At 42.9% G+C, this 23505-nt stretch overlaps 1 protein-coding gene across 4 annotated transcripts in view; it reads right to left on the bottom strand.

Moving 5' to 3' along the window:
• Positions 1 to 23505, bottom strand: part of zfhx4 (zinc finger homeobox 4) — a 91952-nt gene that overhangs the window by 37542 nt on the left and 30905 nt on the right. For all 4 annotated transcript variants that reach the window (XM_079360740.1, XM_079360739.1, XM_079360738.1 and 1 more), the window contains exons 2-6: positions 19214 to 21746; positions 18707 to 18919; positions 17953 to 18247; positions 15789 to 16330; positions 412 to 646 (exon numbers count right to left, since the gene is read on the bottom strand). In XM_079360740.1, coding sequence (XP_079216866.1) covers positions 412 to 646; positions 15789 to 16330; positions 17953 to 18247; positions 18707 to 18919; positions 19214 to 21700 — 3772 coding nt within the window. In that variant the 5' untranslated portion in view covers positions 21701 to 21746. The remainder of the gene's footprint in view (positions 1 to 411; positions 647 to 15788; positions 16331 to 17952; positions 18248 to 18706; positions 18920 to 19213; positions 21747 to 23505) is intronic.

The following is a 23505-nucleotide window of genomic DNA, read 5'->3' as shown; positions in this document are numbered from 1 at the left end:
CTGGCTGGGATGTCCCTGTGCACGGGACAGTGTGTGTTTATGTGTCTGTGTGTAACAGATATAAGCACGGCAGCCTAATAGGAACAGTATGCTCATTTTGGAGAGATTAGGAGGAATGGACGGGTCTGTATCCAGAGACGTGATCTGGATATGAAGGCCGTAGGAAGGAGGGACAGAGGGAGGGAGAGAAGGTTTGATAGACTGAAGAGGGAGTGGTGCTAAAAAAAAGGGGGGAAAAAATTGGGGAGGAGTGTACGGAGTAAAAGTGATGGATGTTGAATAAGTGTTCATTTATAATCAAAGAATAGCCACAACAGACAACATGATCAAATAGAAAGAAACCTTAAAATAACACGATTCAAGTCACAGCAACTTTAGCTATCAGACAAATAAGGTACACGAAGAACAGACCTTGGCTGGACTGGCTCTCCTTGACATGGAACAGCTCGTGGAAGCTCAGTCCGTCCTCGTCCCCTCCCAGGCCTTGCTGGTGCAGCTGGAGTTTCCTCAGTCCTTCGTTCTGCTGGTGGCGAGCAGAGCGGACGTGCTGAACCAGGTTGAGGCGGGCCTTGGTGGAGTAGTCACAAAGGCTGCAGTAGTAAACGCACGACTCCGGGCTGTACGCGCTGTCCTGTTTCTGCAAGTGCTGAGAAAGAGAAGAGAGAGAGCGTTTGTTAAATGTCACGTTCCGAGGACAATCAATGGACATCGAGAAGATGAACTTGTTACCCCTAACCTTGTTTCCTTTAGAGGGGTTTTCAAAAATGTAAATCTAATGTAATTGGATTAGTTTTACACTAAAAAATTACACATTCTGCAAAGTGGTGCACTTCGTCTTTTAATATTTATGGGGAAAAAAAAAACAGCTGAAAGTTCATTGCTAACAACTCAGTAACTTGGGTCACTATTTTCCACATGATGTGTTTATAACCTCAAGATACATGTTATGTAATTAAAAAGAGGGAGAAAACTATTAAGAAGTTAGCAGATTCAATTTCAATAATCCCCTTAATACTTTTACACCACTTTTTTCCAAATTAACTGGATGTGTTTGAGGTGACAAAGAAAAAAACACACACAAAAGTCAGCTGAGAGGTTGAGTTGAGAAGACTATTTTTGTCTTTAACATGCACATTGTCCAGCTCTCCTCATTGTTAGCAGCTGCAGGGGTTTCTCATTCAACGTGTGCTGTCAGTTGCGAGCCCTTAATTTCCAGTTGCGTCTTTAATGGCATTGCAGCCATGCAAAGCTACCCCCTACCACGATGTGTGCGAGCGCACAGGCACACACTCACACACACGCGCGTGCACAAACACACGCACAGCCCCCATCCCACCTTGCCTTACTCCCATACACCCAGTCAAGCCAAGCATATCAAGTGTGCCTCTGTTGTTGCTGCCGGGCTAATGAACAATGCACAAAAACAAAAGAGCAGGCCAAGCTTTTATTATCTGATCCTCTGTGGAGGGAGGGGAGGGAGACAGGGAGGAAAAAGAGAGCAAGGCAAAGAGACAGAGACACAGAGGTGGCTCACCGAGGTTAGTTTATGCTTTGTTAAGATTTATTCATACAGCCATGTGAGAAACAGGTGCAGGCTTCTGTGCATGAATTAATACACATAATGGTGCATCTGTGTGTGTGTGTGTGTGTGTGTGTGTGTGTGTGTGTGTGTGTCTTGTGGCTTCTACAGAAACGTGTTTAATTCTTGAAAAGTTAGCAAGGTGATTTTTTTCCTTCTGAGCGTTCCTGCATTATGTTATATGGAGCAGGAAGAAGGGGAAAAAATGTGTGTGTGTGGGAGGAGTGTGTGTACAAGTTACAGTGTGTGTGTGTTGGGAGGAATGGGGTAGAGAGGCAAGGATGTGGGACACAGTTAGCTGCAGGTGTGTGAGTTCTAACCCCCCCCCTCTTCCTCCTTTGACAAACAGGGATTAGCAACATAGCTACAGCCGCTAACACATCTTTTCTCTCTGTCTCTCCCTCTTTCTTTCTTTTGTAGGAAATCTTACGAGCTTTTTCTCACGAGACGGTGGGACGTCCCCTCGCAGTCAGAGGCCCTTTCAGAAGTCTTAAGTTTTAATTAAGTCGGAGTTGTCAGAAGAAAGCTCCCCAAGTCCAGAGCTCAGGGCCATTAATTACAGCTATCTTTGTTTCTCTGTGAAAAGAGGCCTCCCTCGCTCTTTCTCTCTCTCTTTCTTTCTTTGCTTCTTTTCTTTCTTCCCCTTCCTCCCTTGCAGGAGAACTGGGCCGCTGAGCTTTACCGTAGAAACCCCACACACACACACACACACACACACACACACACACACACACACACACACGTGTGCCCACGGAAGCAAACACACATACAATGACATGCACTGTGTGGATACAGACACAAACACAGAGAGTTTGCTTTAAATCTTTCTTCACTGAGATGATTATTCTACCAAATTTAACTACAAGGAGACCCTTGGGTAGATGTAAAAAGATGCTGGGGAGGTTGTACATCTTATTCACCTTTCTGAGCCTGCAAGCACCGGGACGCAGCCTCGAATAAGTAGAAGGAAATGCATGGATGGATGCACTGTTCATCTGAGTTCTGTCTCTTCAGAATGGCCCGTAATATTAATTCCAAATGCTTGCAACATACAGAAAAGCTCTTTTACTCCTTCTATCATCAATCAATACCACTTCAGAGAAAGAAGGAAACTTCTCACTGCTGTTGTGTAGTGTGTTTTATCTTGTTTCAATTACACCAGGGCTCCACTCCAGTATACAATTAAGTTAAGACCATTCTGAAAAAAAGGGGGGATTACTTTAAGTTTCTTTCTTTCTGTGACATTCTTTAGTATCATATCCAAAAGTGCTGAAGACGAAAGCGAATCGGATATCAAAAAAAGCATGTTTTTTTAATGTGCTTGCATGTTTATTTTCTTAGCATTAGAGACGGTCTTATCAGGGGAGAGGGAGGTTTCATTAATCATTTTCAGTGTTTCCTTTTGGTACAATCATTAAGATATTCCGAGAGGTTTGGAAATGAAAATCTTCACATCAATCAGTAGTACCCTGAAATGCTCTGCATCCCCCATCGTCCTAACTTACATTCTATTTGTTTTTAGATTACGAGGTTTTGGCTGGGAGTATCTGCATCATATACTTGGGGTTGAACGAGGCTGCCAGATAGGTTTAGTCCTAATATTAATTCTCTCCCCATCAGCACATTCCTGGGGGTTTGTTTAAGACCTAAACTAGAGGGCTGTCTGTTGCTCTCTGGCACACTGCAGGCCTGTAATGCAGGCGGTCGGGTGATCACAGGCCAGAACATCCATGATTTATGAACTTTTAAAGGAGCGCTTTGACTCCTGCCAGGCGTGGGCTGTGTAATGCATATTCAAACACACAAACACACTGTTCCTGCTTCTGGGTTTCGCACCAGTGTGTCTGCTTGAAATGTGTATGTAATTTACGCTGCAGCTGACTTTTGTGAGTGTGTGTACAAGTGCTGTACATTCATTTTTGTCGTATAATCATCCATGTCTGTGTGTTTTGTGTGGGCAGACTGGCAAAAAGGCCCATCCCTTTCAATATGGCACCTCTCCAGAGTGCCTGGTGGTTAATTGTTGGGGATTAGTGTTTGGCAAACAACCAACTACGTTAACGCTCCCTGTGGGCCAATCAAAATCAGCTAAAAAGTCCTCCCTGGGTGGACCTAAACATGGCACAGACATCTCAGGCAGGTGGAGGAGGTGCAAAATACAAAAAACAAACCTACACATAGAATGCAAATTATGACACCTGGGACTTCCTGTTTACCTGTCAAATACACAACATTGTGAGCCCTGTCGATGACACACACACACACACACACACACACACACACACTCACACACACACACACACACACACTGGGACAAGTAAGTGGAGAGGGGAAGAGAGTCAATTTGACAGGTAAGGGAAGCTCCCTTGTGTTCGTGGTTTGCTGGTGCTGTGTGTCTCTCCGTGTGTGTAGGTGTGTGAGGCTGACAGAGGACTGCATTCATTATGCAGAATGAGATGTTTACAAAACACTCTTTTCTCACAAACACGGGCGCACACACCTCCCCTCTGCTCGCTCCCTGCGTTAGTGGGGATGGATGGCGGCGCTGCTATCTCATATTCATTTGTTCCATCTGTGGTGACAAAGCTGCCTCATTAACTGAATTCTTAATAAACCAAAGCAAAAGACATCGCCTCACAAATTCTTTCATCTCTTCCTGCATCCCGTACGTCAAAGTGTGCGTGGAGGTGTGTGTGTGCGTGTGTGTGTGTGTGGGGGGGTGAAGGTATAATTTCAGTTTGTTAGTTTGTCATGTTCTTTTCTTCTTACTGTATGTGTGTGTGTGTGTGTGTGTGTGTGTGTGTGTGTGTGTGTGTGTGTGTGTGTGTTTGTGAGCGAGTTAAGTTTTGTTCTAATGTATCAGTAATTTTTGACTCCACATTTTTTGATTAACCTCACAAGAGTGTGTTTTTTTTTTTTTTCTGTTTACAATTCAATCGTGCCTTTATTTTGTGACGTGTAACACTTTGAAAAGCGGCCCAAAGCAGCAGAGATGTGTTTTCCTCCATATAGCAAATAAAAAATTAAGTATTCAGAATAAACAAGACATTTCCTGTCATTAAGTGTAGAGTCAGACAGCTAATGAACACATTCTGAAAATAAGAACCCTACACTACCGCAGCTGTGTCTTAATAACCCCTTTGTGTGTGTATGTGTCAGAGCGTGTGTGTACGTGTTTTATACCTAAAGAATCCGTACATACATTCTGTTTTTCTTTTCTCTGAGAGTATGTGCTTACATGCAAATGTGCATCCCACACATTGTGAGAACCTCTTTATTTCCTTTCAACTCTGTTTTTTTTTTTTTAAAGGGAGAGGCAGAGAGAGCTTGTTGTTGGGTATACCTTCTTTTTTGGAACTTCACCCGCTTCCGGTGCTATCCCCTGGGCCCCCGGGGGCCATCTGAGACAAAAACAGCCCCACTTGGCCCAGCAAATAACAAAAGCGTGTTTTGTTCCTTGAAAGTATTTTAAACACATACCAGCGCTGCCTGGAATGCTGCCAAGTGTAGGATTCCATCAGTGCTACCACCTCCCTAACACATGTTACTGCTAACCGCCGCTCAGCCCTCAAGACATAGATATAACGCAAGATCACTGCCGATAGATTCACTTGCAGACTGCATTGCTGGGGAGAAAAAAAAGGAGCTGCTGAGGGCCCAGGTATGTGTCACGTCACCGTCACAGATAAAGAGAGCAGCCAAGATAATGTATAGAGAGACAGTTTCGGTGCTGCACATGCATAAAAACAAATATGCAAATAGAAACAGTATATAGAAACTGCTGAGTTCACATTACAAATGCTCGATTATACACAAATCTTCTCTCTCTCTCTCTCTCTCTCTTTTACAAGGCCACTGTTCGTGATCTAAAGACGCCTATGACACAAAACCATCCCTGAAAAAAAAATGAAAAAAAAAAAAACCCACCTGATTTTTTTTTTTTCCTGTCCTGATGGCTGTCTTCTATTTCTCTATACTGACATAAATGCAAAGAAAAATGTTTCTCAGTGCTAAATAGCCTCTCCTTTTTCTCTCTGTGCTGGCAGTAACATGTGATCACAGCTCCGGGGCCTGAATAACAGGCGCAGGACCTGAGTTAGCTTAGCTTAGGTCACCCAATAATAATAAGCACCCATTGCATAATAGCCACCAAAGCAAATAAATGAATTAACGCAGGTTTTCATACAAGCTTTCTTCTTCACTTCAACTCGCTCTTTCCAAGTTTTCTCCCCTTTAATTACCTTCGATTCCTCTCTGCTATTTGTCAGCAAAAAAGAAATTATAGAGAGAAAGAAACAGGAATAGTGTTTTTTAAATGCTTGGAAAACATTGTAACTCTAAAGTCCAGTTGATGGTCTTGCTTCCTATTTGTCTGTCTGACTCACACACACAGACAGTCACTCACTCACACACACACACACACACACACACACACACACACACACACACACACACACACACACACACACACACACACACACACACACACACACACACACACACACACACACACACTTGTAGCAGTGACGTAAGTGTGTCTGACGTATGGGGCAGAGGTCAATCAGAAGTTCACAGCTTTCTGACCCCTGGCCCCTCTCCTGGAAAATCCCATCTGACTCTCAATCTTTTCCTTTCTCTTTTGCACCAGCTCACATATACACTAACATTCAAGTTATCCATACTAGCAAAAGAAAAAAATGGAATTAAGGAACCCTGTCTTAACAACACGTTCCATTTCTTCTAGATCTTTATATTTTTTAAAGAAGTACTTTCTTGGCGTCTGTGTGCGCCACAGCCAATACAATATTTAATGTGTTACGAGAACCAATTCTAAGAGAGAGAGACATATCGAACAAATCTTTGTTTCTTATCTGTGTATGCGAGTCAGGTGTCTCAAAAGCCAGCTCACCTCCATCTCCCAGGAAAATGGATCAGTATTTACATTAGCATTAGATTTAGACAGCATGGCTCAGCCACTTACTCCCTATTAGCCATCCTGACCTTAGCCCATTAGGTTCTAAAAGCCCCCACTTGTCTCCATCGCCGCCAGGTGAGACTGACCAGACCTCCCAATTCCCTAAACCATATTGCTGCTAAGATTATCTTTTCCATGGACTCACAATGGGACAGGGATCATATACTGCTGAAATCAGGATCATTGAACATGCTCAGGGGATTCTCTTATTTCCTATGCTGTACAAGGGGAGGTGTATAGTTGAAATTCTAACATGATTTTGGGCTGGATGAATCATTTTTCTTCTTCTTTTTCCAGCATGCAAAGATGCTTTTGGGAAATCAAGCCAGGGTCTAATTGACAGTTTCTATGAAAGATGGGGAGAAAACAAAAATAAAAAAGGTTGAAATTCTGGGCCTTCAGCTTATTGGCTTCAATCATCAAAGAGGTCTGTGCTACACTGATGTTGTTATATTTAACTTAAACTGAAAGGGAAGAGAAGGGAAAATAATTTTGCTGCCGAGAGAATCAGCAAGATATTTTTGCCAAGTTTTTTTTTTTTTTTTTGCTCTGCTAGTAATTGAGACTTTTTGAAAAATGTCTGTTCGAAAAAGAAACAGGAGAACGATACAGTGAGAAAAAAACTAATGGATAGATTGAGAGGCGAGGAGAGTGAGAATCTATGACAGAGAGAACAAAAGGACAAGGGATGGAAAGAGAGAGAGAATGATAGGGGAGAATCTAGACGAGCGTAGTCGGGTTCAAATCACTAATTACACATTCCTGAGCCTGTGAAGGGGAGTATTGTTTTCCAGTTAGCCCCTACCCTGTCGCATGGTTTCACTTAGCACAAAACAAAAGGTACAGGGAACAAAACACAAGCCTAATGCCAGACCCTCCTAATGACAGAGAAATGGGAGAAATTATCCCTGGGGTGGATCCTCGTGAGAAAATGGCTACTGATTACTGGACAAAGGGAGTTCATTTTGAATCTGTCACAAAATGGCAGACTGTCTGCTTTTTTTTTTATTTAAGAACTGTGTTTATCTAATGAGTGTGCTATCATGCCAGTTTCCTTGATAGCTGTATCACTGCATGCATGACTAGCTTAATCTATACGTGTCTAACTTTTAATACTACACACTGTTACATAATCCACTTCCCAACTCTTAAATGTGGTATTTCATCACACTTCATAGAATAAAAGGCAAAGTTCAGGCCTTATTCCAAAGAAAGAGTGCAACAATGTGATTTGTTGTGAGTACAAGCTGTGCAGAAGTGTGTGTGTAAGCGCTAGTTGGAGTGGTACCTCTGCCAGAGAGAGCACAATGAAAGCACCTCTTCAGCAGAGCCAGTTTGCATATTGCAACAGGAAATCAAAAGCCTCGCAGTTGACCTACAAGATGGCACACTTGATCCCTCCCTTCTTTTCTTTACAAAACATGGACGATTTTCGTCTGCTTCTCTTTCTTTTCTTCTGTTATCCCCCTTTGTACGAAAACTCCAACATTTAAATAGTGACACTATCACAAGGCACATGCCAATAAAAAGAAACCTGTAACGATCTCTGACAACTCCTCTTCGCTCTGTGCGGCAAACTATTCAACAACCTGGGATGTTCTGTCTGCCACTGTAAACCCCTTAATGGTGAGTTCTGTGCTGTTCTGGCAACATTAAGGACCCAATAGAAGGGGGGGGGGGGGTAAGCTGATAGCAGTGGCAACACTGGGCAGAGTCTTCTGCCTGCTAGTGTTTGCCCAGACCCGGGCTGTCTAAAGGAAGGATATTGTTTTCCCCTGAAAAAGCCTCAGCCGCAGTCCGCATACCAGCGTCCACTCAACATACCAATGGGCTCTTTGAAGATTACTCAAATGTTTGCCTTTGTTCCCCCACCCCCAACCCCCACTTTTCCATCCGCCCCTACCCCTAGTCCTAACCTACACTCCTGCCAGAATTGAGAAAAAGAGGACGGAGCAGAAAAAACAAAACAAAAAAAAAAACAACCCCTGATATCTTCAGAAAACAGTGGGGAAGCAATACCGCCCTTGTTTAAGATGCACTCCAATTCAAAATGGCCTCTGTAAGGGATGGACGACCACTTAAAGGAGCACTTTGACCACCAGCATGGTAAATCTAACCATAAACAATGGGGGGGGGGGGTTATTAATGCATGGTGGTGGATATTATACATGGATAGTAAATGCATGTCTCCCATCTGTCCGCCCATAAAGTACAACACGCTTTTAAAGACACTCTGCGCCTCGTTCATGTGCAACTAAGTCTGCAATTAGACTTGAATATGATAATTCCAATGGGTTAATTTGACTAAATGTGCAGAAAACTAAGAACCCCCACCCCCTTTACCCCCACCAACTCACATTAATCCCGAACAAGCAAGTGGGCTTTCTATCAGGTCTATTTCAAAGCATTAGGGATTACCCCGCAGAAACTAAGCTGCTTGAACTCACAGGAGGTCAGCTGTATTGTGCTGCCACAAGGATGGAAGACCAGTTGTAGAGACGGATAGACAGGTCAGTTCCTCTTTCTCCAGCTCTCTGACAACATCCCTCAATCCTTTCTCCCCCTTCTTCTTTTTCTCTCTTACCATTCCCATCTCCCCCTCTCTCTCTCTTTTTCACCGTATAATCGAATATCTCCCACTACTTATCTATTCACTGAGCACCTAATGGTCAAAATCAATTACAGCTGGAATGCTGAAATGCTGAATACTGGGCCACATGCTGATAATGACAGAGAGAGTGCGAGAAGGAGCGAGCGAAAGAGAGAGAGTGAGAGAGACTTGGGACCGTTCCAAGGGAGGCACAATTACCTCCAATCGATTGATTATTGATTCGGAAGGGCGTTGAGGAGTATTTCAGTTCAACTTTGTCCATATCAATATCCTGATAGCTTCATGAGAGAGGGAAAAGTGTGAATGTGCTATCTAAATACCATTTTAAAGATGATATAACAATTTGGGAACAGAACACCTTCTTGTCCCTATTTGACGCATACGATACTAAGAGACTAAGACAGCTTTCATATCAATCAGGTGATTTCAAAAGTCATGCTAGTGAACTTACACAAAAACATTTATCTGATCTCACTACCATGTGATCTGCCTGAAGCAGCTCTGATCAAATCAAGGTATCAAGAATGAAGGTCAGAGTGCCCCTTTTGATTCTAACTTATTTCATCTTTGTCAAACACACTTTTCTTTGTCCCAACAGGATGATCAAGACCAAAGAGAAAACAAAGGCTTGGCAGAGAGTTGAGGATGAAAAAAAGGGAAGGCAGAGGAAGACAAGTGTGTGAGTAGGAGGAGTAAGGATAGAAGTGTGAGGAGGAGGGGATGTGTATTTGGGTGGGTTTTAGGGATAAAGCAAGGGTGGGAGGGTTCAAGGGGGAAAAAAAGACAAACTCCTGCTTGGTCCTTTGTTCCTGAATCCAAGCGATGTTCCCTTCTTTCTGGTGGTCTGGAAGACACTGCCCCCCCCCCCCCCCCAACCCCCACCCACCCACCCACCCAAAAAAAACCACTCTTCATAACCCCCCTTTCTGCTACCGTTCCCATACCTGTCAGTCCCAATCTGCTTCACAGTCCCCTGCACATGGACAAATGGACTGGCCTAGACCTTGCCCAGTCTGGCTCGGCCTGGTCTGGCCCAAATGACCCACAGTTTAAAAAAAAGTAGGGAGGACTGTGAAGAAGATCACACCTGGGTTTTGATGTTTTAAAAACAACCTTGCTGTGGTTCTCCCTACACACATGAATACACTGTGCTAAAGACAGAAAACTAAACATATGCCATTTAAGTCCCCAGGATCCGACCAATCCACCTGAGAGTTCAGAGAGCACTCTGGGGGGGGGGGGGGGTAATTAAACCTTATATTTGAGTGTCTATCAGTAGCCTAACCAAAGCTGGACATTGCACACACGCACAATTTCACACACACCCTAATGCATTACTGACCATCTGGTTAAGGCGTTGCAGGGAGAATGGGTGAAACTCTTATTAATATCTATGAGGATTATTAGGCAGAAGGGGGAGGGTTGGCAAAGTCTGTCCATTCAAACCTTTCTGTTAAACACACAATGTGAACCCATACAAACACACACACATGAACACACCTGCTTTTATGCTTTAATTAGCCACCACCCTCTTCCATCCCCAACTCCACCCCCACCCCTTTGAAAGTTTTCCATTGTAATCACCACGCAGGTGAACGAGGAGACGATTTGAATAACCTAACAGGTAAAAAGAGAAATGAATAGAGAAAGAGAGACAGAAAAAGAAAAACAAGAGAAGAAAGAAAGAAAACCTGTCGAGCAAAAACACTGATGTGTATTTATTTCATTGTTTATAGTCACGGCTCTGAACCCTCTGTGGCGGGTTACATCACCTGTCTCCATGACAAAACATGAACATCTACATCTCCAACTCAAGCAGCATCCAGTGTGAAGTGACTGAGAACATTCCTGTTTGAAGAGAATAGCAACTCTTAAAAGTCCGTCTTTGAGTGTGAGAGATGAACGCAGTGATCAAGAGCCTGTGTCTGAAACAGGAGGACACAAGGTCAAGTGGAAAAGACTCAATAACCAAAACTACAACCTGTGAGAGTGTTTATCTATGTCATATGTTTCTATGAATTTATATGTAAGTCTGTTAGTGTGTGTTTGTGTGTGTGTGTGTGTGTGTGTGTGTGTGTGAGAGAGAGAGAGAGAGAGAGTGTGTGTGTCATAAATGGTGCACTGCATTTGAAATAGATCCAGTCCCTTTTCTATTCCGGGGACCAGCACAATGGCTTTTTATGCAAATCTATGGGAGTCAATCTCCTGTCCATTTCCCCATCACACAAGTCCAAATGACAGTCCAATAATTTGGGCTGCATATATATAGGGCCATTTGATTTTCAAATGAGAGTGGGCCGGGTTGACCCTTGCTAATAGCCAAGGCACAGCGGTACACTTAATATCACAGATGCATAAGCACAGCCATCTCCATCTGAGGGAGATGGAGGAGAATAAAATGTGAAGGGGGGGGGGGAGCAAATTGATTTGATTGATGGCAAAATGCAAGAATTAAAAAAATCCAAATTCAAAAATATAGAAAGGAGATGAGGAAAAAGAAAAAAAAGAATGACTCTTCTTTTGATGCATCTACAAATCCAGTGCCCCCCCCCCACACACACACACACCAACACACACATCTTGCTCTCCTCCCATCACTCCCCTCATTTAATTCCCCCCACCCCTCATTTCCCGGCCATGGTGTTGCCAGGAGGATCATGGGTAATGAGATGGCCTATCTGTGGCTCCCCAGGGGAGAGATAGAAAGAGAGAGAGAGAGAGAAAGAGAGAGAGAGGGAGAGAAGGGAAAGACTCAGAGACAAAACAAAGGGAGTGGGTAAGACAGAGGGAGTAAAAAAAAGTGTGAGACAGTTGAAAGAGCTAGGGGAGAAAAATACACTTTTTATATTTTATTATTCCTTCTAACCAAGTGCTCAATCCAAATGCCCTTTCTCCTCCCTCCCTTGCTCCCTCCATCTCTATCATAAAAAGTTGAGCATTTTATGAGCTTAAGATTCTGAGTTCAAAGTAGAGTGTGTGGGAAAAGAAGGAAAGGGAAAAAAATAATGAAAAGAAAAACAGAGATATGGAAATTTGCAGTAGACCCAGGACATTTATTTCCGCTTGAATTATGATGGAAAACTGGACGGACAGACAGACAGTCTGACAGACAGTGGGTGGAGTTGTGGTGTTGGCTGAAGACATTTTAAGATTTATTCGCACGGCCATCTGAGAAACAGGTGCCACAGCCTATGAGACACACAGTGTGTCTGTATACATGTGTGTGTGGTCCTTTACCATGCCACATTGACCATGAACATTCTCAACTCCTAATGACCCAGGGGCAAGCACAGCCCAATATCTTAACCTCAAAGCTCTGCGGACACACAAACACACGTTAACTACAAACTAAGCCCCCTACTTAGTCCTGTAGCACTTGTGAATAGAACTGACAGATTTACTTCACTCTCAATGTGTATTAGGGCCAGTGTTTGTTATTAAAAATCATAAAGCAGCAATACATCATCATATTCAACTCTAATCCAAACACAGTTCTGGCCAACTATGGCCATGCTATGCTACAGCAACACTAAATGCATAGCTTACTACACAGGCTGCTAACATAAAAGCGTTACTTTTTAAACAGGCTGCTGGCATAAAAAAACAACTTCAGCACAGGCTGCTAACATAAAAAACACTATGCCTACACAGGCTGCTAGCAAAAAGAAAATAATTCTACACTGGCTGCTAGCATAAAAACACTTCTTCTACACAGGCTGCTAGCAAAAGAAACAATCCTACGACACATCTAAAATGCTGTAATTTACCATGTTTAAATGGGAATAAGAACTGAATTTACAGCTTTAATAATATTAAAGTGAGTTACTATAAACTTTTTGCAATAGCATTGTTTTTACAAACAGGGACTTTTTTCCCGTATAAGGACTGACTTCCTGTGCCACCTGCTGTGCCTTGGACACCAGATGACTTGATTTCCATGTGCTGCCAATGTCATTTCCTTCCCCCTGTTTCAAAGTCTGAAAAAAAAACCCTTTCAAACTCTCTGTTCTCTTCAAAAGTACTCCATTGCTGCTACAAAAGCAGCCATAAAAATCTCCTGAATATGCTTTTTGTTTGTATCTTCAAATGGTTTCCCATGCCATAAAGATATTCTCTGTTTCCAGACAACCAGATGGTAAAGTCGTCAACACTCGGATCTTTTATGCGCCCGGCCAAGCTACCTCCATCCCCATGTGCTTTTCACCTCTGCCAATACATAAAAGGAGAGGTGTTTTTCTGGTCAAATAGAAAAATGATTTTTTTTTTCTCTGCTGTTCTAGGCTCTCCCCCTCTCTACTTTACTTCCACATGTCCAAGGGTAAAATAGTGGGATTCCTGCCAGAGGCATTAAAAGCGTCATCTGTGAAACAGATTTGTTGAGGCCTGTGGGGTAGGTGGGTGGGTAGATGAGATAGAGGGGTGCATGGGTGCAAAGAGAGGGCACTGGGAAGACCCTCACTTGCCTTGGTTGAAGTGATGTGTGTGTGCCCAGAAGGATATCATATTGCTTTATTTTTCTTTGATGGCAAATAAACAACTTAGTTTTGTTCAGAAAAACCTCTTTGTTTCATTTCTGACCCAGATTTTCTTTGATTTGACATTTAAATGGTTTACTTTATTAGCCTAGTTCACATATTTGGGAAAATGTGTCCTATCAAATTATTTCCAAAAGTGTCTCAACACAAATTCATGTGTAGAGACACAGACACCTATGTTACAGTTTTCCTCTGACAGTATGGAGATCCTGATTAGTTTGGACTCATGAAGCTGATCCTATTACATAGGACCTCACCTAACTCTTGCGAAGAATTTATACACCTAAAATATTTAACTGAATGTAGTGATCAGCACCAATGAATTTTATACTCATATGTTGCTAAGTTCAGCCTTTCAAAGAAGCTAAGCTGATCAGGTGTCAATATGTACATCTTGTTTAAGTCAACTACGACTCTTTTAAATAATCCTAAGATTGCTAATAGGCTTTATCCTCTAAAGCCTTTGAACTGTAAGTAAGAATCGGCCACAGATTTTTCTCTGGTAATTAAAGTTCCTTGTAGGTTACTATCCGAGGGAGAACTGCTTTCACATTAAAGAAACAATAAAAACAATAATCCTTTAATTAATATCATGCAGCTTCAAATCTCCTTTTAAATATATGTCCCATGTTATTTCTATTTTAGATTTATGAGACAACTTCTTCAAAATACTCTTTGCATTGTTATCATTTGACCATTTCAAATAAACATCAAAACTAAGTGTCAATTGTTGTGAAGAGATGTTTTTATAATAAGAGCAGCAGGTAATATGCAAAGAAATACAATTATACTAACAATCAATGAAAGCTGAGTTTAATAACCTCTTACTACTGTTGTTGCTATATTTTAGGCACGGCACAACACACACACACACACACACACACACACACACACACACACACACACACACACACACACACACACACACACACACACACACACACACACACACACACACTCACACTCACACACACACACCTCCCCCTTACTAAGTGTTGCTTAGAGTAGTAAAGAGATCCTCATTAATGTAATGCACTTGATCCTGTCCCGTAGGTCAAGGCCTCGGAAATGTAACAGACTTGTGTCAACCTCAAGGAGACATCTGACAAACTTAATCACTGTGAACATATCGGAAAGAAGAAAGATGCACATTTTTGGTTGTGTTTGAATTTCTCTGTGGAAAAGATTTATAGCGCGTCAACAGTATCAAGAGTTTAATTAGTTAAGTAAGTGACTCCTGTCTGAGTTCAACGTTCTGATGGGCAATCAGTGTTGAAACCCCACGACAGGTCATGACCATATAATCCAAAGTGCAGAAGTTCATTTAAGAACAGTGTCTACAGGAGAGCTGTATGGACACATAAATGATAATGAACAGTGTGTGTTTCTGAAAACATTAATTATGAAGCATATGATTAAATGTATTTGCACATGAAAACACTTTTATTAAAAAGGCTTTCATAATTAAATATTGTTATTCACATGACATAATAAAGTGTTTCTTTATGATTGTTGCAATATGTAGGGATCATTTATCAAAGTTAACTTGTCATGATATAGGGGGCGGTCTTATTTTTTGGTGTCATTGTTAATAAATAATTATCATAATAATCATTATGAAGAAATGCAGAAAAGAAATTCTGAAATTATTCCAGAATTATTTCCAGCTGCAAAAAAACAAGCTGAAAATGTGTCCCCTGTGTCAAACCCACTGTTAGTACGTGACTTCTATTTAACAGTAACAGTAGTGCCAGCAGTTTATAAGTAGAAGATGTACCCATATCTGATTAAATTCATCCTGGGTACTCTAAGAGTGACCTCTTCCATCTTTATCATTCCATTCTCGTGGGAACTTTATAGGGCTGTGACACCCGGTTAAGAGGATGGGGCAAATTCTTTATAAACAAAAACATGTGTGTTTTTTTCGGAAGCTGAACTTAAAATGACCATTTATTCTCTTGGAAGTCCCTCAGTAGATTGGTTTTCTAAGTTTTTGCAGAGACTTTTTTTCAGCTGGGGCAGAAAACTGAGATAAGTGAAGTAATCTTTCTGCAGTGCACAAAACATGGGAAATGTTGTTTTTTTTACCTTGTAGAGACGGATGGCAGCCTCATGCCTCTGGTGAGTGGCATGCAGCCTCAGTTTATCCACGCTGTTGCTGTAGTAGTCACAGGCATTGCACTTGAGGTGCACGGGGTTGCCAATGGCCACACACTTTAATCTCCACTGGTTGGCTTTGCCTCCCTCCTTGATGTGGGCCACCAGCTGGTGCTTCTGCATGTGCTTGTCAGTCTTACAGTGCAGCTGAAAGTTAGCCTTAAGCTGCGTGTTATAACTGCAGAGCTTGCACTGGTAGACATCGCCCACCACGCAGCGCCACTCCTCTTCCGGCAAAGAGCGCTCGGCGTTGACGTGGGCGTTTAGGGCCTCCAGGCTGTCTGTGGAGTAGCAGTTGCACACTGCACACTGGTAAAGGCGCAGTGTTGGGTCATTGATAGGTGGCGACAAGGAGGACAGAGAAGGGTCTGAGGAGGACATTGCCCCCATTCCACCAGAGGACACCATGGAAAGATCATCTGCCATCAGTTGACCACTGGCAAGACGCAACTCTGCTGATAGGTCACTATTCACTGCAGAAAAAATAGGAGAGAACACAGGTTAAAGTGTGTAAACAGAATGACTTTTACAAAACATATGAACATGTAAGAAAAAGACATGACTAAAAGGCAAAGCTTTAATGAAAATGAAAGGCTGGTATGCGTAGGGAGGGATAGATGAAAAGAAAGAGAAAAGCCTCCTTAAATGAAATTAAGTGTGAAGAAAAAGTGATTCTACTATGCAGGCCTTTCTCATACAAAAGGATTTGATAAAATAAAGCCTCACAGAGGACTTGGGCTCCTTACAAAGTCTTGTCTATAAAAAACCCTAATAGGATTGAATCAGGATCAATTACAATCATCCTTTTCAACTTGCTAACTCGCTCATCAGGTAGCTTTAATTACTGCTCTCAGCAATGAGGGGACGGCGGTTCTCGTTCTCCAGGCTTTTCTCGCATGCACACATATTTGAAAAGCTGATCAATGCGTTACACGTGTTCTCTCTTTCTTATACCCACCCACCCTCGAACCAAAACTGACAATAAGGGTCTGACATTCACACAAATGTAATTAACTCTTTCATTTAATCCTTTTGTTGTCTGTATGAATGAAACCAAAGCTCATCATGTCTTTCTTCAACAGATAATATCTAAATATGGTGTTTGGAGCAGAGGAGCATTTTTCTTGTGAATGTATCATTTTTCAAACAGTTTAACTTCAATCCCCCCAATTAGTGGATGACTAAATTTGTGTTTGTGTGTGGTTGCTGCTTTTTAAATACAACACCTTCACTTGAATTAGGATGCAAAATGTAAGTGGATGTTTTTTTTTTAATTTGAAACCCACTATGGAGTATAAAACACATTATACAAGCATGTTTTTCATCCTGCACCCATACATGTTTTTGTGTTAATGTGTATGTCTATTTGAATGAATGAACATCCTGCTCACACCATCTAACCTATGTACAGCTGTGCTCACTATAGGGAGCTGTGTGCTATCAGTGTAATTCGCTGAGAGTACATCTGCTAGCTGGGCTGTGACCTACACACTAGAGGAGGGAGTGGGTGTGTAACACTGCAGGGTCATTGTTAAATCTCTCTCACTCCTACGGGAATCCGCTTCCTGCTGTGTGAGAGTGTGCTTGTATGAGTGTTTCATGTGTGTGCATGTGTGTGTGTCCCTTCTCTCCTGGGTGAGCGAAGGTGGGGTAGTGTGTGTATGGGGGAGGATTAAGCTGACTTAAGAAAATTACAAATGAAAGATTAAGAATAATTCTCATGTGGCGTCTCATAATCATTTTTTAATCAGCGAGAGGGGTCAAAGAAAGGAGACAATGACAGAGGGACAATATGAGAGGAGAGATAAGAGGGAAAGAGAAAGGGAAGAGGGTGTGACAAGAGGGGAGAGGTAAAAAGGATGGGAGCGTAAAATAGAGAGTAAGAGGCTAGAGAGAAAAAAAGAAAGAAACAAAGGACAGGCACAGAGATAAACAATACGTAGATGACATCCATAAGTGACAACAACGATAAGACCAACCACGAAAAATGAGCAAAATATATGTTAAAAGAAAAAATCATTTGAACCCAGTCTTAGCCAAAGTGCCCTTTTTTAATTGTGAAAAAGTGTTTTGTGTTCATTCTCGTAGCACTCACCTAGACCAGATCCAAGAGCAGCTGCAGTTGCAGGATCCAGCTGGAAAGGGTTAATCATCATCTGGGCGTCAGGGCCGCTGCTGCTGGCGGGGTTCTCTAGTTTCACACCTGCCAGGCCCATGTTTTGAGCCAGATAGTACTGGTAAAGCTCAGCCTCTGCCGGGGCCAGGCCCATATGGAGACTGTGTTGGATTTGCTTCATATTCTGCTGCAGTAGCATCATGTTATGCATGTGTTTCTCACTGGTCATATGGATCCGCAAGTTTCGTGCCACGTTGGTCTCGTAGTCACACACCTGTTTAAAGCAAAGTGGAAGAAACACATTTTTTAGGGTATGAGACTCTGTAAAGTTATATATGGTCATAATCTTAGGATTTTTGAAGACTGCAAATTAAGGATGGTCCTTTTTTGTAAGGAATTTCATTTTCTTAAAACATGTTATGAAGCTATATCATCAGGACAACTGAAGCAACAACTATAACAAAATATTAGTACCATATCCAGAGAATACAATTCAATTGAAGCATTTTCTTTTAACTTAAAATTTACTTGTGGTTTCCACAAAACTTTTATACAATAATAAAGTGTCTAACAAATCTTATTATACTGACCAGAGGTCAGAAGACATGTCCAAGCAAAATAATAGACATAGTGACGCAGACTGAAATAAATGTCTCATTGTGCAGACATTGAAACAAGCAAATGGGTATGTTGCTACTATAGTGCTACAATAGTGCTCTGTTTGTTTCATTACCTCACAGCGCCAAGTGGGCTTCTGTTTGGGCTTGGATGGCGAGGGTGCACCACAGCCTCCACCAAGGCTGGCACTGGGCACAGGGTTGGCATGGTTATGGTTGTATTGTGGCTCACTGCCGCCGTTCTGGAGTGTTTGTACATTATTTAGATGCTTATCCGACTGCATGTGGATGCTAAGGTTGCCTTTGGTTGTTGTTGAGTAGTTGCATACCTACAAGGGAAGAATGTTTAAGTTCATTACAACACGTAGAATATGTGCTTTATAAGGATAAGGATTATCAAAATTTATTCATCATCTATTAATAATAGCATTTATCTCATTTTTTTTCTTTTGGCATATATCCACTTGAATGAGGAATTAGTTTTGATTAAACATATGGTTAAAGTTTGCCTATAAAACCCAACCCAACAAAAAACAAGGTATGCTTAATCTGAGAATATAAGAGAGACAAGAAAATTTAGAGAAAATAGAAATCCAAAAAGCTGATTAATAAAATATACCGACCTCGCAACGGAAAGGCTTGTATCCACAGGTATAGCTTTCACCCCTGGCTAGACGAGGATGAGGCTGTCCTGTGCGGCAGTACGCACAAGAGCCACCAGACTCAGGGTGTTTCTCCTTCATATGGGCATCAAGTGTCTGCTGGTACTTGTAGTGCCAGTTACACTTGGGACACTTCAGCGTCTTGCAGGAGTTGCGTGAATGCATCATGGTCATATGCCCTCCCAGAGATCGTGAAGATCCCAAGACTGTATCACACTTGGGGCACTCCACCCCACTACCTGGAGACCCTTCACCTGGGCCAGGGGTACCAGGTGTCCCTGGAGTTCCAGGTGTACTAGGATTTCCTATGTGTTGATGCAGAGGCCCTGGACTCTCATCATCTCTGCGCAACATCATCATGTCAAGGGGGTGAGAGGATGGTGAAGACCCATCCCGTCCTGTGAGGGTTTCACTGGTTGAGTCGTTGCTGCTCTCACGCTCTCTGGCAGCTGCCAGGGCTGTGGACAGGCGACTCTTTTCCATCTCCAGCTTCTCATACATAGGTAGGGAGGATGAGGAGGTGGATGCAGGGCCTTTACTGTCACTGTTAAACTTTAGCACACTGTTGGAAAGGGGGGAAATACTTTGGTTTAAGAGAGGGAAATCTTTGCTACTGGTGCTGTTTGCCCGTTGGCCTGTCATTTCCATGTTAATGGCATGTTCCTCCTCCTCATCTACTTCCATTTCTACTCCAACACCATTGGAGTAAGCATCCTCATCCTGCTCAGGAGTTTCTCCTCCCGTCGTACCTGGCTCCCGCTTGACGGGTGCGTACTGGCTCAGGTCCGGCCCATTGGGTTGCAAAGTGCATGTGTCCCTAACGTGGCCCTTGCAGTCGCTATCAGAGTTCTGACCTTCCAGGTTGCCACCAGTGGCAGCAGCAGCAGAACTCCCACTGGGGGTTCTGTGGGCACCAGCCCCTCCCCCGAGGTTTGGGTTGGTCTCAGCCTTTGGCATGGTTTGGGTTCTGGGGGTTTGGTCATTGGAGGAGCTGCTGGCACTGCCCTTCAGGAAAGCAAAACCTGCCTGAAAGGAATCGGCATTATCTCCACTACTGTGGAAAGCGTTCCACAAGCTGCGGAGCCCCGTGTCTGGCCCTAGGAAGTTGGCAGGTGTGGGAAAGTGGGGTAGCACAGAGTTTTGGGGGGTTTTTGGTTCCAGAAAGCTTATAAGAGGTTCTTTGTCCTTGCCGATGCCCTGGATGATAGCGGAGACATGCTTGTTGCTCAGCAGTTTTTGCTCCTGATCATTCAGTGACATACGGTGGTCATGGACAGCATGTGTCACAAAGGAACGGCTGTAGCCAAAAGACAGCTTGCACAGGAAACACATCAGCACAGGCTTCCGCCGCCCATCGGCTATACAGCCCTCAAATTTGGACAAGTCCACATTGTTGGGGACATCTTTGGACACACAGGAGTTTTTGGCTGCACCATCCGCTCTCAGATAGTCTTTGTCATTCTTGTGGCGGAGGTCATAGACACGGAAACTGTGCAACACGGGACCAGCGCCCGCCAGCCCTCCAGCTGAGGTATTTGGGAAGGAGGGGTGGTCAGTCGCTAGGGATTTACTTCCCAAGGATGAGGCGATGTGGAAGGTGTTGATGATCTGGGGGTAGAAGGACATGGGTGCAGCGGGCTGCTCCAACTGCTCCCCCCCTGGGCTCAGGCCACTCTGGACACTGCTGACCTGGGCATTGGGGAAAGTCTGGGGGGACAGCAGGCCCCTGAATTGGAGAGACCCAGAGAGCCCCCCCTGGTTGCCACGCTGCTCTTTGGAGTCCTCCAAGATGAAGGCAGAGCCATCAGGCTGGTAGATGATCTCGCTGCACAAATTTTCCACATCACTATCGTCTTCCATCTCGCTGTTCATATCTCCAATTTCTGCAGCACCCACCTCTCGCTCTCCTTCATCTTCACTCTCCGCACCTACCATCCTTTCAACCTCCTCGTCCTCTTCGTGAGTCCCGGTGGTAGGCAGGCGCGCATTGGGGCAGTGATGCTCCATGTATTTTTGTAAACTGGAGAAGGAACTAGAACATTCGTTGCAGGGGATCTCCTTTGCCGGTGCCACAGGAGATGTGGCAGGGGCAGAACAGTCCGAACCCAAAGCTGCTCCTCCTCCTCCTGGTAAAGTCCCAGTAACACTCCCTTTGTTACCAGAATTAAAGCTTTCTTTTCGACTCTGTTCAGTAACAGGGTCGGTGGTTGCACTGACAGTGGTAGGGGTAGTAGTGGACCTCAGTGGGCTCACAGCAGACTCTCCAAGGCCATTCTCCGGCTCTCCAATGGCGGCAGGTGACGACTGGTTGTTGTTTGGGTTGTTGCTGTTAGCGAGACTGGTCTCCATGGCAATGACGGAGTTGTCCTCAGCAGCAGCGTCCAGCCTCTGGCCACCATGTTCTTGCTGCCGTGATGACACCATAGGGGGAGAGTCACAAGTTGCCATGACGACCACTACATAGGGATCTCATCTCATCCAGCGTAACATGGACCTGAGTTTGGGGGGGGAAACAAAATGACAAATGAAATTCAGTGAATGTGTGTCTAACTTTTACTTTAAAGATTGATTGCTTGGCATAATCATAAGGGGAAAAAAATCTTGAAATAAAGTTATGTGTCTATCTGGTCAAATGGACCACAGCTTTGAAATTGGGAAATTAAGCATAAATGAATGAAGCACCCACGACGTCAGTCAGCAGTGGATAACAAGGTATTACCCAGTCGTCTGGTAAACAAACTCTTTGATCAACATCCCACAGTGCAACCTCTGTTGTGTCTTATGTGCGTGAGAGCTGTGTTAAGATAATGATGTTAAGCTAGAACCAACAAGAACTCCAGTTTGGGAACTTCAGTTCGGAACAAAACAACATAACTTTAATCAAACTTAATATTGAAAATATTTTTTTCATGTCCCTGTCTTCCGTTATGAGGAAAAGTGGACTAGAATTAGAAGACTCTCCATTCATTAGCTTAATCAGTCTTGGCATGTTCTTACCAGTCAGGGGTTGCTAATGAGCCCACATGTATTAACCAATTAATGACCAGAAGGTATGGCTTAGACTGTGTGGACAAGGAAAGTGAAGAACTGTATAGCCATGTAGTAAGTACGTGACTGTACTCGACACATAGAAAGTAGAACACTTTTTGTTGGTAGATTTTCTCAACAGGGTTATAGATGTGGGAATAAATAAGCAAATTAAATTCACATCAATAACATTTGAAAGTATTTTCATGCAGGAACAAAATGAATAATAAAAGAATCTGAGAGAGAGAGAGAGAGAGAGATAAATGAGAAAGCGAACGAGCTTCCATGAGGAATGATGTTTGGAATACCAGTGAGATGTTATCAATCCTGGGAGGCTGCCCATCTCTCAACCCCTCACTACTTCAGTATAGAAGCCTTTCACAACAAGTCACAAATACTGAGGCATACACAAGCACATGCCCACAATGTAGAGAACAAACACATTTTCTAACCATAGGCATAATGTCTCATCACCTAAATAGCAAGAAAAGGAGGGAACAAGAAAAATAGATGAAAAAGTTAGGCTTCACTAAGTATTCTTGCTTTGCTAAATGCAACAAATGAAAACTAGTTGTGCGTGCCAGTTTTTTTTTTTTTTTTTTTTTAACTTGATACAGTACCAACGTCTTTCAGATGCATGCGTGTAAATGAGCTGGCATTAAAAGAAAGCTTTAAAGAGCCATGTTAACCTTTAACCCAATCCACCTGCTGCTTAATTCTCCCTCTCTTTTTCTACACTCCCTCTCTCTCACAACAAAGCTACAAAGCAATTAGAGGATTAATCCACTACAATCCAGGGCTAAACAAAGCCAGTGGGAGAGACAGTAAAAGCGTGAGGAATGAAATTAAACATGTGTGTGAGTATGTTTGTGAGTGCATGTTCGTGCACGCGCTATAATCAGGTCTAATCTTACATATCCTGGAGAAGATTTCATGTGGACTAGTGATAGATTAAAGAGAGAAACTATGTTTTCTTTCTCTGTGTCTCACTCACTTTCTATTCGTGAGATTAGGAAAAAAATCAAGGAGCAGTAGATTATGTTTTGTGCTCATCTGTTCTGCTCAAGTGGCAAAAGGCAGGAGGTAGATATGTGACGAGTAGTTTCATGTAGTCCACACAAATGTATTATATCTATGACTTTCTTCAGACATACAAATGTATTGGTATACAGGCACAACATGAATACATGTGAAGTCAGTCTTGAAGTCCTGATTGCAAAGAAATT

The sequence above is a fragment of the Symphodus melops genome (genome assembly GCF_947650265.1).
Source record: "Symphodus melops genome assembly, chromosome: 14".
Taxonomy (NCBI): Eukaryota; Metazoa; Chordata; class Actinopteri; order Labriformes; family Labridae; genus Symphodus; species Symphodus melops.
This window is presented reverse-complemented; position numbering and strand designations above follow the sequence as displayed.